Genomic DNA, 17,636 nt, shown 5'->3' with positions numbered 1-17,636 from the left:
ATTGCATATCTTAATATCTTAAACATATATTTAGTGGAGCAACCGAAAACTGATAACTAAAGAGATAGTTGTTGATTGACTTGATACAAAATTAGGTTTTTTATGATTAATAAATAGTATATTTGAAATAATTTTAAAAAAAGTATAATGGGCTTGTTGAAATTGTAGTATGAGTAGTTTAATAAAGAGTTAAGATCATATTTGGTCTTTATTTTTTTTAAAGTTTACAATGTTTAATTTATAAGTTATTTTACATGAAAACTTATAAAATAAACTAGCTGTGGCCAGTGAAAAGCAACCTAAAAAATTAATACTGAAGTTTCGAAATTACTTGATCGTACATGCGTATTTTAGTGAAGTAGGATTTGGTGCACTTTAGGTTGAGGCCCATCCAAAGTATCCTACATGTGGTAACTCTTAACCGATCACCAAAATATCTGAAACAATTATCTCAAAAAACGAACAAAATCGCCAATCCAAACCTCCCCATACTTCTCCCTCCTTTTTTCTATCTGCAATCATCGTGTGCGTGTTTTCTCGAAGCTTATGTCTTCTTCTCTTCCCCTCAGCTTTAATTATCTTCCTTCATGGCACAAATCATCAACAACTCCTTCAGAATTCAATAAGAATGTCTTTAGCTTCTCAAGTTTCTCCAAACCCATATCCCCCTCCCTCTCAAAATCTCACGTTTGCTTCGCATTTAGCAACAACAGCGCCGAATACGAACGGGAAGAAACCAGATGGCTCCGGGAAGAGCAGCGGTGGATGCGGGAGGAGCAGCGGTGGATTCGGGAGGAACAACGGTGGGAGGCTGAGAGAGAGTCTCTATTGAATGAAATCAAGGCTCTGAAACTCCAAATTCAGGAGCTGCAACATGAAGGAGCTAATAATTCCATTTCGAATGTTACAAATTTGTTGCATGTGTTGAAGAAAGAGGTGAACCAGATCGCGGAGAGTGGGTCTAGTGCTTCACCGTTGGTGGTGGAGGCAGCTGCGGCGGTTGAGGATGCTGTAGAGGTGGTGGTGAAGGAGGTGGTTAGGGTTGAAGAGAAGGTAAAGGAGAAGGAGGTGATTAAGCCTGCGGAGGAGGTAAAGAAGAAAGAGGTAACGAAGAAGAGGACAACATTGAGGGTAGGATCAGAAGGCGATCAAGTTCAAATGATGCAGGTTTGCTTAATTCAGTTGCTTCCATTTCGCATCTCAATTGTTAACAACTACAAGTTTTCAAGTATTCTTCCACAATCCGAACAAAACTGAGTCGTTATTCACTGTGGTTTCTGACAGGAGGCACTGCAAAAATTAGGATTTTATTGTGGGGAAGAAGATGAGGAGTTTTCTAGCTTTTCAACTGGCACAGAGAGAGCTGTAAAAACATGGCAGGTGAATCATTAATTCCTATCTTTAAACAGTTATGCACTTTTCCAGTTTTTGTATAATAAATCGAATAAAAAACGACTTTATCTTTATGGCATTTCCCAATTCTAAATATGACATGATGCTTGATTTGTGCTCAACAGGCTTCCATTGATGTGCCTGAAACTGGAATAATGACAGCAGAGCTTCTTGAAAGATTATATATGGATCAAAAAGACGAAAGTTCTGGCTTCAAGGTGAGCAAAAAGGAAACAGTATCTTTTAGTGGTACTGAAATCTTGAAACACCACAAAGGTTAATTTGGTCTTTTCGTTTGCTTTAGGAGAGTGGAAATGGAGTTGTGGTGGCTTCCATAACACCAGTACCAGAAACTCCTTCGAGAACTGTAAACGAATATACAGAATCCGAGCATCGTGTCTTTCTTCTTGGAGAAAATAGATGGGAAGATTCTTCAAGGCTTACAAACAAAAACAATATAAATAGCAAAGGCGTATTAACCTCAAAGTGCATTACATGTAATGGGGAAGGCCACTTATTGTGCGAAGGTGCCCTATTTTATTACAATACCAAACAAGCTTTCTAGGGCCATTTTCGTCTTTTTAACCATAAGGATGAGGACATTTACGTCTTTTGCAACAAAAGAGATTGTCAGTTAGTCAGGGGCCCACCTTTTTGGGTTGGACAAAAATATGTCATTTATATTAGTCTCGGTCATAGTCCAATACAGCAGTCAAAACATAGTACAGCTTGTTATGTCATGTCATGTCAACTGTACCAATTGTTTCTTTATATTAATTATATAATCTAACATGTTATTCGCTGCAGAATGTGATGGGACTGGTGAGCCAAACATAGAGCCACAGGTTAGCACATATTAATTATATGTATATATTTTTTGATAAAAGCTTTTGAAGGTTAATGTTGGGTTTTGGTGCAGTTTTTGGAATGGGTAGGGGAAGACACGAAATGCCCGTATTGTGGAGGCAATGGTCATACAACTTGTGACGTGTGTCAAGGCTCAGGAGTGAGTAGTATATAAATCAATATTTTGGAGATTGAAAATTATGGTCATACTATATACATCTATGTCTAGTATTCATAATTATTATTATCTCCTAAAATACAACATAACTTTAGAAATCTAGACATACACTTTTAAAGAAATGAAATTCGTAGTCCAAGTGTGTTATTAAGTGCTATCCGGATAAATGATGTTTAAAAAGATCCAAAACACTTGAGAAAAAGTTGAAAAAATATTGTGCCACAAAATATATAATGACTTTGTGTGTTCATATGTTTCAGATGCCCCTTGGATCAATGAGAGAGTAGAAGCAAGTAGCAACATAGTGATCGTTTATTTTTCTTAACGAGAGTAGTCATATTCATGATGGGCTTTTTAAGTTAAAGAGTGTTTTCCATAAAAGTTGGGTCTATAAGGCACTTGTGTCTTGCAATCTTGAAGATTATCGGCTAAATTTTTATACACATTTATATCAAATCTGAACTTTGGTAACACAATAAACCAAAATTAACCATTAAAAGCACTACAAAATTGGAGCAAAGAGAATAAATCGATTCATGCATAACCCAATGAATGTGTGCAATTCATTGCAATCTAGTAAGCTCAAAGGATAGAGATGTTTGGTAGATACATTGCACCCGAATTTCTAACTTTCAGATTTTATAAATAAAAAAATCTTTATATTCATGTTTTAACATGGATATCTAGTTTTCTGCTTAGCACTATTAACTAGTGTAATAAAATGCTATAATTCGGTACTTTTCACAATGTAATGCCTTGATAAGGGAAAAAAAAATGAAAAGTACAGTGTTGTAATTGTATAGAAAGAAATAAAAGTAAGACCTCTTAAAAAAAGGAGTGTTGTAATTGTATAGAAAGAAATAAAAGTAAGACCTCTTAAAAAAAGGGCCCAACCGGGTTCGAACCGGTGACCTCTTGATCTGCAGTCAAATGCTCTACCACTGAGCTATGGACCCGTTTTGATGAATCATTTTAGCCACGTAACTATTTTACTAGTGATTGAAGCAGATAACTCGATAAAAACCATTTCTTTTTATTTTCATATTCCAAATTGTTTCATAAGACCACAAGGCATAAATTGGATCTATTTTCTTATAATCGAACTCATAACAATATAAACATAATACATCTTGTTGTATTCCCCTTCCTCTGCCATTCTTTTACAATGAAATGGAAAAAACTGAATAATGGTGAACTCTAGAAAAAAAAAGAGTAATTAGCAAGGAGTTATATAAACATAAAATATGCTGAAAAGAGAAGATAGCATCCTAGTCTTATCTCTTTCTATAGTTTTCTAATTAAAGCGTTGTACTTTCATTTGCTTTTATTATTATTATTATTATTATTTGTTTTTGTTTTGTTTTTGTTTTTGTTTTGTTTTTTTTTTTTTTTTTTTGCCACTACACACATCAATTCGGCCCAACGAAACTTTATTAACAAGAAATATTATACGTTTTGAAATAAAAATAAAATAAATTTAAATAACACGAAATTGGCAATGTGTTGAGGCCCATTCTCACATGGAAATAAAATAGCTTCAAGCTTTTCTTCTGCGGTAAACACTGGACGATTGTCTTTCCTATATAGACATGCCACAAACAACCAACACACACGTTAACATGGTCGATTAATCACATACTACTGATCAGTATGTGTTATGGAATATTAGGTGTTATTTGTTTTTTCTGAGTCAAAATGTCTGCAGTCTGCGAACCACATCTGTAGACATCTGCAGTAGAAGAGGTGGACCAAACGTCTGCAGTCTGAAAAAAGATGACTGTTTGTTTTTTTAACATCTGTGGGCTACCAAAATAAACTAAAATTTAAATAAACTGATTTTGTTAAATTTCAAAGTGATAATAGGGGTCGAAAACGAATTTTCGATAAAAGATTATTTAGAATAAATAATCTTAACCAAGTTGTAGAATATGTCTCAAGGGTTCCGTACATATAAAGAGCGCCGAAATTCGAGTTATAACGAAGAAGTTATGGTCCGTCGAAGTTTTACGACAAAACCGGCACGACACCGGGAGACGTAAATAGTGAATTTACGATGGAGGACTTTTTAGTTTTAGTAATATAAACAAAAGTCGTAGAATATGTTAAGTTGAGAGCGTCCATAAAAAGAACGTCCAAATCTGACTTCGTATGAAGAAGTTATGATTTTTCTAAGATTTAGCATAACAGTGCACAACTCGGAATTCGAATTTTAGATCGAGGGGTTTTTGGCCAATGCGACCTAAATGAGAATTGAAGATCTCATTAATAGGAACTCAACGACAAAAAGACAAACGAAAACGGAGTCCGTATGTAAAATTTATGAATTTTTAAGGGACCAATCTTGTCCCGGCCTGTTAAAAATATAACTTTAAAAATAAAGTCAAAATTAGCCGACGGAGTCTAAACAAAAGTTGTAGGGTACGGTCCCGCCTACACGTGGATATAATCAACATAAAAAACGGAGTCCGTATGAACGAGTTATAAAATATAATAGCATATTTACATATTAAAATAAAGTATAAATCATATATACGTACACATATATATACATATGTATATATCATCAGAAAAGGTATCGACGATGCAGTCATTATAAGACTAATGTTGAGTTCTTTCGACATTAGTTTAGTACAAATATCGTTAAATCTATTTAAAATAGTATTATAAAGGGTGTTTAGTTGTTTATATAACTATAAGGTCATTAAGTAATTATAGAGGGTAGTTTTTGAAAATTCAATTACTATAAATATGAGGCTTGGGCTCTCATATTTTTTGCACCATTCTCTTGATTCAAGATTCTTTCTCTTCTTATCCCCCGAGCATTTCGATCCCTCGTGATTCGACTTCTCTTTCTGTAGTTTTAGTATAGTAAGGTGAGCGTTGAAGCGATGCACGAATCTTTCTTAGAAAGATTCAGCGACGAAGTTCTACCCCTACAGAGCCCGACTCCTAGCTAAAATCCCTTTGTAAGTAAGTTATGTTTACCCTATTTTAAATATACTTTATATTTAAAATTAGTATTGTTATTATGAACTTATAATAAATATTTGAGCTATTATTATGACTTATATAAGTGTCATTATAATATCATTTTAACTACTCGCGGTACGGAGAATCTGGTTTAAAGGGCCACATAAGGTTGTTGGATTTCAGAAGTGCTATATGCCAAAATGGTCCTGCCCTCCGGTGTTTTATGTCTGCCCCTGTCTGTACATAGTGGTTGGAAAGTATTGTTTAAACGCTTATATAATAATAATAATAATAATAATAATAATAATAATAATAATAATAAGACTAATGATTAGTCACGGTAAATACTAGACTAAAATCTAGTTGTAATAATACTAGGTTTCGTCGAAGAAATTATTTTAAAGTAAACGAAGCGTTGTCCGACTACCGAGTCACCACCTTCTCAAGTGAGTGCATAGTTACTTTCATTTTACACACAGATATGAAGTATTTTAATATAAATTACATGCTATATGTGCATATTGTCTAAATACTTGTTTTCTATGCTGGTGAAAGATTTTTATACATGTTTTAAATGATTTAAACTGTATACGTATTTTATATATACGAATATGTTGGGTATGACATAGGTAGATGAATGATGAGAGATAAAAGATGATGTGAGTAAACATTGGCAGCTATAGACTTAGTGCCTAATAAACATCGGTAGCTATGGACTTAGTGCCTATTGGACAAATATTGGTAGCTATGGACTTAGTACCTGGTAGGAATTGGTAGCTATGGACTTAGTACCTATTAGATAAACACTGGTAGCTATGGATTTAGTACCCGATGAATAAACTATATCAGCTATGGAATTAGTGCTTTACGAACGAGTATTGGCAGCTATGGATTTAGTGCCAGTCCTATAACCCTGGAAGCAAGGGACTTCAGAATAAACGAATAGATGACTCTTAGGATAGATCCTTAAGAGTAAATAAGATAATGGGGATGGGTAATTGGGTTGATTGTTTGATTGTTTAAATATAATAATTATATTATTGTGGGTTGAAAACCCTATGTACTCACCAGGTTTCCTAACCTGACCCACTCAGTTTATTTATATCACAGGTGTTGATATGAAGTCAAATTACACTGAGAGATTAAAGAGATGTAGATCACTAGTGTAAATAAATGTAAGTTCCGTTTATGCTTATGTTTTTGTATTGACGATGACATCCCAATGTTTTAAAATGAATAAAAATACTTTTCTTCGGAAATGCTGTGAATACGTATTTATCATGTTTTACTGGGAACAAATTCCGCAACATTTTTATTAAAAGAGGTACTCTGATTTTTATAAAGCATAAACAAAATCGGTCTTTTCTGGCCGTGAAAATGGGGATGTCACAGTTGGTATCAGAGCATTAGTTTAAGCGAACTAGGAATTTGTAGGAAATTTCTAGACTTAAACTTAGAATGCTAAGCGATGATTGTGAGATGAGTGTCTGCTATATTTTAAACACAAGCACTAGTTTATTTTAGGAAAAATGCCTAAAATGTTTTATGTGCTAAATGTTTTATGTTATAGCTATAAAGATACCTTATATGCTATTATTTGTTCGGATCTACGGTCTGTTGCCGACTGGATCTGGAAATTTTATGTGTTCAGATTTCTAAATGTTTGATTACGGTATTAGAACTGGCATATATAACTTTTCGGCGTGACAAGGAGAACTATATGTCTATTGTAAATAAAATCTTTCCTATCTTAAAATTCTCGCCTCGGTACACCGAACGTCTGCTTGGGTGTACAAAACGTCATGGTGAAGACAGACTAGGAAATATCCGAGGAAGATGAAAACCTGAGCCTAAGAATGTGATGGGTCATGCATCGGTCATTGCGCCTGCACCCAAACCTATCATAATGGAAAAAGTTCAGAAAGTGATGCGAACCATGATAGACTAAGAAAATAGAGGAAATGAGATGGATTACGATAGTGAATGATACCTATCGGAAGATATTATAAGAGAGGTATCTTGCCTTTAGAATACGTCTGATAAAATAGCAGTACGTCTAGAGAAGTTCGGTACATCTAAATGTACACATTTGATTGGCGGGATGATAGAACGATTGGTGTAATTCCTAAAGTTTTCCTATCATCTGGAATTTCCATCACCAAGCGAGTTGAAGCAGAATTGATGATTGAAGATACGCATGGAAGAAGTCCTAGTAGAGTCTAGGGAAATTTTTATGATTATTTGGACACACTCGTATGTGTTAAATTGTTTTGTGATTTTGGGACTTGGGGACTGCGAGACAATACTTGGGACGAGTATGAGTAGGTGTGAAAGGTAGTAGATGCATATACTACTGGAAGCACATGACTCAAGCTTGGATCAGGGAAAGTCACAAGGTTACCAAGAAGCCAATAATCGATTCGGTTTTATTCAAGCATGTTGTTACCATCGTTTCGGTAATGACTAAGAAGATTGTTGTTATTCTGACCCTAGTGGTCATATCAATCGAGTCCGACTAAGAAGATTGTTGTTATTCTGACCCTAGTGGTCATATCAATCGAGTCCTACTAAGAAGAGTATGTTAAATGGTTCAGAGAACCAAGTCCGATGTAGCATCTGACTTAAGCTAGAAGCTTGAAGTGATAGACAATCAAAGTGATCAGTAGAGGTATCGCAATAGTTGCTTGTAGCTAGGAATGCTACCTTTTAAAATATGATTATATCGCATTTGAACATGAATGAAGGCATAGTCTGTTCTGGAATTTGGCTCTAAAAGACCTGAGTCCAAGCGATGCATCATACGATGAGAGGTCATTAGAACATAACCCATCGGTCTATTATGATAATCGAAGGAAGAAACTTATCTCAAGTTTGTTAAAGAAGGAGTCTCCAATAAAGATCGAGATCGTGACTGAATGTCTAACATGAGATAGAGAGCCGGTTCAAGATCGGGCACCGCCTGCAGTCAGGAAGTCTTAGAGTTAGATACTCATTCGAAGAAACATCAAAGTTATGGTTATTACTTCGGATGAAGAGATAACGTATGGAGTCATCATGTGAGTCCTGTTTCGTTGATGATTCTGGGACGTAGTCATCCTAAGGGGGAGATAATTGTAACGCACGTAGATCCGGGCTAGTCAATTTAGAGATAATAGGGGTCGAAAACGAATTTTCGACCAAAGATTATTTAGAATAAATAATCTTAACCAAGTTGTAGAATATGTCTCAAGGGTTCTGTACATATAAAGAACGCCGAAATCCGAGTTATAACGAAGAAGTTATGGTCCGTCGAAGTTTTACGGCAAAACCGGCACGACACCGGAAGACGTAAATAGTGAATTTACGATGGGGGACTTTTTAGCTTTAGTAATCTAAACAAAAGTCATAGAATATGTTAAGCTGAGAGTGTCCATAAAAAGAACGTCCAAATCTGACTTCGTATGAAGAAGTTATGATTTTTGTAAGATTTAGCATAACAGTGCACAACCCGGAATTCGAATTTTAGATCGAGCGGTTTTTGGCCAATGCGACCTAAATGAGAATTGAAGATCTCATTAATAGGAACTCAACGACAAAAATACAGATGAAAACGGAGTCCGTATGTAAAAGTTATGAATTTTTAAGGGACCAATCCTGTCCCGGCCTGTTAAAAATATAACTTTAAAAATAAAGTCAAAATTAGCCGACGGAGTCTAAACGAAAGTTGTAGGGTACGGTCCCGCCTACACGTGGATATAATCAACATCAAAAACGGAGTCCGTATGAACGAGTTATAAAATATAATAGCATATTTACGTATTAAAATAAAGTATAAATCATATATACGTACACATATATATATCATCAGAAAAGGTATCGACGATGCAGTCATTATAAGACTAATGTTGAGTTCTTTCGACATTATTTAGTACAAATATCGTTAAATCTATTTAAAATATTATTATAAATGGTGTTTAGTTGTTTATATAACTATAAGGTCATTAAGTAATTATAGAGGGTAGTTTTTGAAAATTCAATTACTATAAATAAGAGGCTTGGGCTCTCATATTTTTTGCACCATTCTCTTGATTCAAAAACGGAGTCCGTATGAACGAGTTATAAAATATAATAGCATATTTACGTATTAAAATAAAGTATAAATCATATATACGTACACATATATATACATATGTATATATCATCAGAAAAGGTATCGACGATGCAGTCATTATAAGACTAATGTTGAGTTCTTTCGACATTATTTAGTACAAATATCGTTAAATCTATTTAAAATAGTATTATAAATGGTGTTTAGTTGTTTATATAACTATAAGGTCATTAAGTAATTATAGAGGGTAGTTTTTGAAAATTCAATTACTATAAATATGAGGCTTGGGCTCTCATATTTTTTGCACCATTCTCTTGATTCAAGATTCTTTCTCTTCTTATCCCCCGAACATTTCGATCCCTCGTGATTCGACTTCTCTTTCTGTAGTTTTAGTATAGTAAGGTGAGCGCTAAAGCGCTGTACGAATCTTTCTTAGAAAGATTCAGCGACGAAGTTCTGCCCCTGCAGAGCCCGACTCCTAGCTAAAATCCCTTTGTAAGTAAGTTATGCTTACCCTATTTTAAATATAGTTTATATTTAAAATTAGTATATTTGAGCTATTATTATGACTTATATAAGTGTCGTTATAATATCATTTTAACTACTCGCGGTACGGAGAATCTGGTTTAAAGGGCCACATAGGGTTGTTGGATTTCAGAAGTGCTATATGCCAAAATGGTCCTGCCCTCCGGTGTTTTATGTCTGTCCATGTCTGTACATAGTGGTTGGAAAGTATTGTTTAAACGCTTATATAATAATAATAATAATAATAATAATAATAATAATAATAATAATAATAATAATAATAATAAGACTAATGATTAGTCACGGTAAATACTAGACTAAAATCTAGTGGTAATAATACTAGGTTTCGTCGAAGAAATTATTTTAAAGTAAACGAAGCGTTGTCCGACTACCGAGTCACCACCTTCTCAAGTGAGTGCATAGTTACTTTCATTTTACACATAGATATGAAGTATTTTAATATAAATTACGTGCTATATGTGCATATTGTCTAAATACTTGTTTTCTATGCTGTTGAAAGATTTTTATACATGTTTTAAATGATTTAAACTGTATACGTATTTTATATATACGAATATGTTGGGTATGACATAGGTAGATGAATGATGAGAGATAAAAGATGATGTGAGTAAACATTGGCAGCTATAGACTTAGTGCCTAATAAACATCGGTAGCTATGGACTTAGTGCCTATTGGACAAATATTGGTAGCTATGGACTTAGTACCTGGTAGGAATTGGTAGCTATGGACTTAGTACCTATTAGATAAACACTGGTAGCTATGGATTTAGTACCCGATGAATAAACTATATCAGCTATGGAATTAGTGCTTTACGAACGAGTATTGGCAGCTATGGATTTAGTGCCAGTCCTATAACCCTGGAAGCAAGGGACTTCAGAATAAACGAATAGATGACTCTTAGGATAGATCCTTAAGAGTAAATAAGATAATGGGGATGGGTAATTGGGTTGATTGTTTGATTGTTTAAATATAATAATTATATTATTGTGGGTTGAAAACCCTATGTACTCACCAGGTTTCCTAACCTGACCCACTCAGTTTATTTATATCACAGGTGTTGATATGAAGTCAAATTACACTGAGAGATTAAAGAGATGTAGATCACTAGTGTAAATAAATGTAAGTTCCGTTTATGCTTATGTTTTTGTATTGACGATGACATCCCAATGTTTTAAAATGAATAAAAATACTTTTCTTCGGAAATGCTGTGAATACGTATTTATCATGTTTTACTGGGAACAAATTCCGCAACATTTTTATTAAAAGAGGTACTCTGATTTTTATAAAGCATAAACAAAATCGGTCTTTTCTGGCCGTGAAAATGGGGATGTCACAGAATGAGTCTTGTATTTTGTACTTGTGACAATGAGATCATCCATATAGACTTGAACATAAATTGTAACTAAGGAGGAATGGTGAAAAAAATAACGATATGTCTGATTGGCAAGATTTGAACCCTTGAGTGATGAGATATGTTTTAAGTTTGGTGAACCAGCCCCTCAATGCCTGCTTAAGACCATACAGTACTTTATCAGACGACATACATGGGAGGGTTTGGTGGTATCAATAAACACTTGTGGTTGCTTCCTGTATACAACTGTGACATCCCTAATTTCACGGCCAGAAAAGATCAATTTGTTTATGTTTTGTTTTATAAATCAAAGTAATCTTTTAAAGAAAACAGTTGCGGAATTTGTTCCCAAAACAAAATGTGATAAGAATTTATCAAAGCATTTCTTTAAAGAAATGTATTTTCATTAAATAACAAAATATCGAGATGTCATGTTCCGATACAGACCAAAAGCATAAACAATATAAAATAGACCTTACAACTGTTATTTATAACTACTGATCTATAATCCAAAATCTCTCGTCAAGTCCACCAACTAATACTCTTGTGCCATTACCTGTAATGCAAAGAAAACTGAGTGGGTCAGGCTTGGGAGCCTGGTGAGCATATAGGGTTTTCAACCCACAATAATATAATAATTATATTTAATCATCAAACAATCAACCTAATTACCCATCCCCATTATCTTCTTTACTCTTAAGGTTTTACCCTAAGAATCAACCACTACTAGAAAAACAGCCTTTTACGAGGCTCATTGTGCGTCGTAAAAGGCTCAGACGACGCGCAAATGTGCGTCAAGGAAGGCCCTGTCATAAAGAGAGACGACGCGCATTTACGACGCGCAATTACGACGCGCGTTTACAACACGCAATGCGTATCAAGGAAGGCCCTGTCATAAAGGAAGACGACTCACATTCGCGTGTCGTAACCTTACGACGCGCGTGTTAATGACACGCAATGCGTATCAAGAAAGCCCCTGTCAAGAAAGGCCATGTCATAAATGAAGATGACACACATTTTTGCGTATCGTAAATTTAAATGTTTAAAAAAATTATATATTTATTAATTTTTAAATTAAATTTGCATTTAATTTCTCATAATAGAAATAAAATACTTTTTTTATAGATTTAATAATTTTCAAATTAAATAACACATTAAAAGTCTCATAATACAAAATAAAATACCATAAACAATAAAGATAATTCATTGCACTAAGGACCATGTTAACAAAAGAATATAACATTATATACCATAAGTACCCTCAAGTAATCAATCTCTTACAATGTTACTAAAAATACCCTCAAGTAATCAATGTCTTACAAAGTTAAGAGACTAAGTTGGTATGTAACATGGCACTAAGAAGCCCAAGAATTGTTTGTGTTTTTCCTGTTCCTGGTGGATCCTACATGGACAAAAGGTAAGAATTAACATTTTCAAGGTACAATGCCTCAATAAGGAAATCAATGGTAAAAGGCAAATCTGAATAAGAACAAACTTTATACATATATACATGGAAGTATTGTAATACACAATAACAGCAACAAATACCAAATTACCCTTTGCTTACCTTTTCTTATGGCCACCTCCAAAAGTGAGAATTTGATAAAAGATTTAGGTCACGCATTCTCTCATCAAGCTCTATATCCAAAAGTGAGAATTTGATAAAAGAATTAAAAAGTGGGAAAATATCAAGAATATAGAGGATAAGTTCGCGTGTCTGGTCATCACAAGTTTCTAGAACCTTTTGGACAACGTAATTTCCAAAAGGATCTTTCATCATTGCCTATAGTTTTGTTTTGCATTACAACAAACTCAGTTACCAAAAAGACAATTAATGTGTTTTTTATTTTTACAAAAAAAAAAAGAGAGAGTTGCTGACCTGTAATGGCTCATTTTCATCAGTGGAACCAAGCATTTCGTTTACAAGAAGTTGGCGTTCATCTGGGCTTCCATAAGTTAAGCATTTCTCAACAACATTTGAAGCAAACTTTTGCAGACTCATCTTCACTGTTTCTCCTGCAATCTTGTTGATGATAGCTGATCGCTCATGGGGTTTACCATGTTGTAGGACATGCTAATTATAATCAAACAATAATATTATATCAATTAATTCAATCTCAAATCACAAATAAAAACATATATATATATATATATATATATATATATATATATATATATACATTCAAAAGGTGAGTGAGTGAGTACCTGAATAACATAATTTCCATATTGGTCTTGTGCTAGAGTACAAACCCAATTCATGATTTCATCCATTACAGCTTGTGTATTTCGATCATCACAGTGCTCCAATACCCTCTGTTCATTTTACATATAAGAAGAAGAAGAAAAAAATAGATAATGAAAGTTATTATTTTTTTAAAAAATATATGTTTTACCTGAATGACTCGACATCCATAAGGATGTGATGAAAGAGAAACAACTTGTCCAAAGAAAGAAGAAACTATAAACTGAACACGATGTTGAGGCACACATTCAATACATTTCTGGATTACATGATTACCATTCTGATCACGAACACATTTCATGATTGAACCATCAATCTCAGCCACCATTTCTGTCTGTTGATCAACTTCAACAACCTCCAATGCCTGAGTATAAATCCATGTTATGAATTATTCATCAATATGGGATGACTGATCTTTAAGAAAGATTATGTGCTTTTTGACAAATAAAAAAAAATCTACCTTCTGAATAACTCTGCAACCATACATTTGAAGGCTAAGAGGCAAAACATGACCGATGAGTTGACTAGCTAACTCCCTTCTTTGACTTTTGGTCCCATGCTCAAAGAACTGAAAGTGTATGTACAAAATGTTTAATTATACAACACTGTGAAAGAATTAGACATGAAAGGATGATGAATGTACCTTTTGCATGTATGACATAATTTCCAAACACATTAGTCATCAAACTACGTGCATGAGGGACAATTTCGGGAAATATTATATTCTTTTCTTCAACTGTGGCCGATTCAAGCTTCTGTTGAATAAACCTGCTTCCATATTGATCGGTACTATAACATAAAAGGGAAAAAAGAAAACGAACAGAGTCAATGATGCATAAGTCATAACTGAATATGAATGAATAAGAGTAAGGCTTAGTTTGCATACCTAAACTCAATCACATGATCAACAACATCAGAGAGTTCAAAAGACTTGTTTTTGTTGTTCTTGAGCTCATCCAACAATGAAGAAACATATCTTCTATCTAAGCTCATATCACCTTCCGGATTCCAAGATCCAGAAACTCCACCCACTGAATTTCTAAAAGCAGGAGCAAATTGTTATGACAACTGTCTGGATCCAACTGATGAACGTGTAGAATTTTCAAGTAAGTTTCCTTGATATGGAATGCCATGATTATATGTGGGATTCCCATATAGATGATTTAAGCTTCCAGATCTTCCAAAAAGTGGTGAACTGTATTGTTGGTTATGTTGAGCAAGCAGTGCTTCAAGATACACTTTCTGAAGAGCCTGCATATCTTCATGGCCATGTGAAACAACAAAATTATTACATCCCAAAGGAAGATTAGTTGAGTGTGTGTTGACCATGCATTGACCATGTCGTGAACCCATGATTGGTGAATGAAAGTTAGATACAGGTGGGTAGTTACATCGCCTCAAAAATTGCACTTTTCCAGCTGTGTTTAAAGCTGAAGCTGAAAATACAAATTAAAGAATGTAAACATTAATTAAAGGATTAAGTTTATGGATTTATAAAGTCTAACAAATTACCTGAAGCAAGGTGATTAATCAGAGCAGAGTATCTAGCAGGAATCTGACTAGAACAAAGAGTATAGTGTTTTTTTTAAATACCTGCAATGGAACTATGTTGACAACAGGCTATAAGCAGTCAACAACAAGAGGAACTTGAATTACTTTGCAATATAAAACACCTTCAATGCACCAAAGGTAAACAATAGTAGGTTCACCATCATCCTCACATCTGTTAATTCTAAAATCTTTATCCCAAAGAAATTTCCTTTATAAAAAAATCTTTTCTTTTACTAAAAGAAAGGTGAAGAAGTCAACAATGTCATGACATTCCATTTTGGAATCCACGACAGCAAAGTAAACAACTGAGTACACCACATTACATGTTTAATCAATTAGAAAACTAGAAAAATAGATAGTAACAAAGTGACCGGGCACCACACGTAAGTGTTATCAGCCTTGAATCTCAGTCCAAAACCCATAAAATTAGTTTTTTTAAACAGACATGAAAATGATAACCATAAACAATATACTGCTACTTATCATAACCCATATCATATATTCTAGATATAAGAGATGAAGTAATAGTAAGGCGTAAGCATATGACTAAAAAATATTTAAAAATGAAAAGCTCATAAAAGAAATAAATGAATTTTGGATTTAAGCCCTTTACCTGGATAGATTCCAGATTAGCATTCAGACAAGAAACAAATAATAGAGTTGTAATTTGGACTTAAAATTTACTGTTTTAGCTATTCTATGTCAATTCTTTCATTCATGTTACAATTAGAAAATCACAGGCTAGCTTATATGAAAGTTTCAGGGATATGTATTATGCATAATGTCTCTCCATACATACATACACTTCATGTCACATGAGTTATCTGAAAGATTCATGTTTTTTTATAAAACATTGAAATATTATCTTTAAGTTGTTGAGCCTCCTTGTACCCCTGTATCATTCAATCACAAATAAGGTGATTATGATGGATTCTTAGCTAACTCGGTCATATTTTCAACAAACCCTTAACCAAATCCTTCATTACATATATTTTACTTTCCTTTTTCTCTATCTTGTTCACCTATATCTCCAATACCCCTTTTCACCCTAATGTGTCGATCTCAATGGAACATTTTTAGCTAAAAAGTAAGAAAAATGTATTGACAACTCATACCATTTTGCAAAAAAGGCACATACATGAAGACAGGGGCCATGATTCGATAATCAAATATTGCAAAACTCAGTGAAGCAAATAATCAAACACTTAGTGGGAAATAAAAATACAACACATTAAAATAAAAAAATAATAAAAAAAACTTGCACCAGACATGGAAATAAAAAATAAAAAGAAGCTTGAACACAATAAAAAGGAAGTAAGTAGTTGGGGATGATGATGAACAGTTAGTGATGATGGATTTATTTTCAACATATGATTTACCTTGAGATCCTAAATTAGCATGAAGAATAGGAATCAATCTGATAACCCTGTTGCAAAGACTTTCCCACATCATTATGCTTGTCAAAATAAGAAATTACATCAATGAAACTGTAAAATAACATGCAGTTTAAGAAGCAATTAGTGTTAATTTTGAATTGGGGAAACAAACCTTAGTTCTTTTTTCTTCGCCATGGAAAAGCACACAAACGGAAGGATGTGTATGATGTTTTCCTTCAAGATCTTCGCCTTCAAAGGTACACGATTCATCTCCATTTTATCATGCTTCCCTTCCGATTCCTAATCGAAAACCATGATTTCTAGAGCTTGAACTTTAGGAGGGGGAAGGAAGGAAGCATCGTAACTAGAGCAAGAGGGAAACAAAAATGGAGGATAAAAAAGAAGCGGGTTTTCAAAATGCTTGGGGATTTCATTTTCCCCAATATCTACTAAAACCCTGGCCTAGCACGTGCTAGAGAGAAGGGAGGTGGCGATGGCTTAGGGTTTACAGAGAGACGGGAGGTAGAGAATGAAGGGAGATCTAGAGGAGAGAGTATCAGAGAGAGGAGAGTGGATTGCAAGGATGAAAGATAGATAGAAGATTTCAAAACAAGGCGGGTTTTCAAAATTTTGGGGATTTCGTTTCCCCCTTGTCTACTAAAAGCGCGTTTCATTAAAATTATAAAGCGACAGGTAAAGACGACGCGCGTTTAAGATAAAGCGCCCTCCGTGTTTTTAATTTTTTTTCTTGAGACACTAAATTAAGGGCACGCAGTAATGCGTGACGTAAATCCTAAATTTTTTTGAAGAGGTGACACTATTTTAAGGGCACGTCCTTTTGCGTATCATTAATCAGCGCGTGTCGTAAAAAGCGCGTCATTAAAGGTCTATTTTCTAGTAGTGAACTATCCTTCATTCATTCATTCCTAAGTATTTAACTAAGGAATTGGCACGAAGTCCATTGCTGTCAAAGTTTATCTATCAGGTACTAAATCCATAGCTATTAGGCGCTAACTCCATAGTCACCAAGGTTCACTTTAACAGGCGCTAACTCCATAGTCACTGAGGTTCACTTTAACAGGCGCTAACTCCATAGT

The 17,636-nt window shown here is 34.2% G+C and overlaps 1 protein-coding gene, 1 non-coding gene and 1 pseudogene across 2 annotated transcripts; 1 reads left to right on the top strand and 2 right to left on the bottom strand.

Annotated features, from left to right (window-relative positions):
- Positions 1–429: 429 nt before the first annotated feature.
- LOC111912054 (protein disulfide isomerase pTAC5, chloroplastic) lies at positions 430–2,926 on the top strand. Its single transcript, XM_023907804.3, has 7 exons — positions 430–1,167; positions 1,285–1,380; positions 1,518–1,610; positions 1,697–1,919; positions 2,200–2,237; positions 2,312–2,398; positions 2,677–2,926. The coding sequence occupies exons 1-7, from the start codon at positions 547–549 to the stop codon at positions 2,701–2,703; spliced, it is 1,185 nt and encodes a 394-aa protein (XP_023763572.1). The 5' UTR covers positions 430–546; the 3' UTR covers positions 2,704–2,926.
- Positions 2,927–3,300: 374 nt separating this feature from the next.
- Positions 3,301–3,372, bottom strand: TRNAC-GCA (transfer RNA cysteine (anticodon GCA)). Its single transcript has one exon. It is a non-coding gene; the product is annotated as a tRNA-Cys (tRNA).
- Positions 3,373–10,503: 7,131 nt separating this feature from the next.
- Positions 10,504–16,815, bottom strand: LOC128126839 (pumilio homolog 4-like; annotated as a pseudogene).
- Positions 16,816–17,636: the final 821 nt, after the last annotated feature.

Source organism: Lactuca sativa, chromosome 6 (genome assembly GCF_002870075.4).
Source record: "Lactuca sativa cultivar Salinas chromosome 6, Lsat_Salinas_v11, whole genome shotgun sequence".
NCBI classification, from domain to species: domain Eukaryota; kingdom Viridiplantae; phylum Streptophyta; class Magnoliopsida; order Asterales; family Asteraceae; genus Lactuca; species Lactuca sativa.
This window is presented reverse-complemented; position numbering and strand designations above follow the sequence as displayed.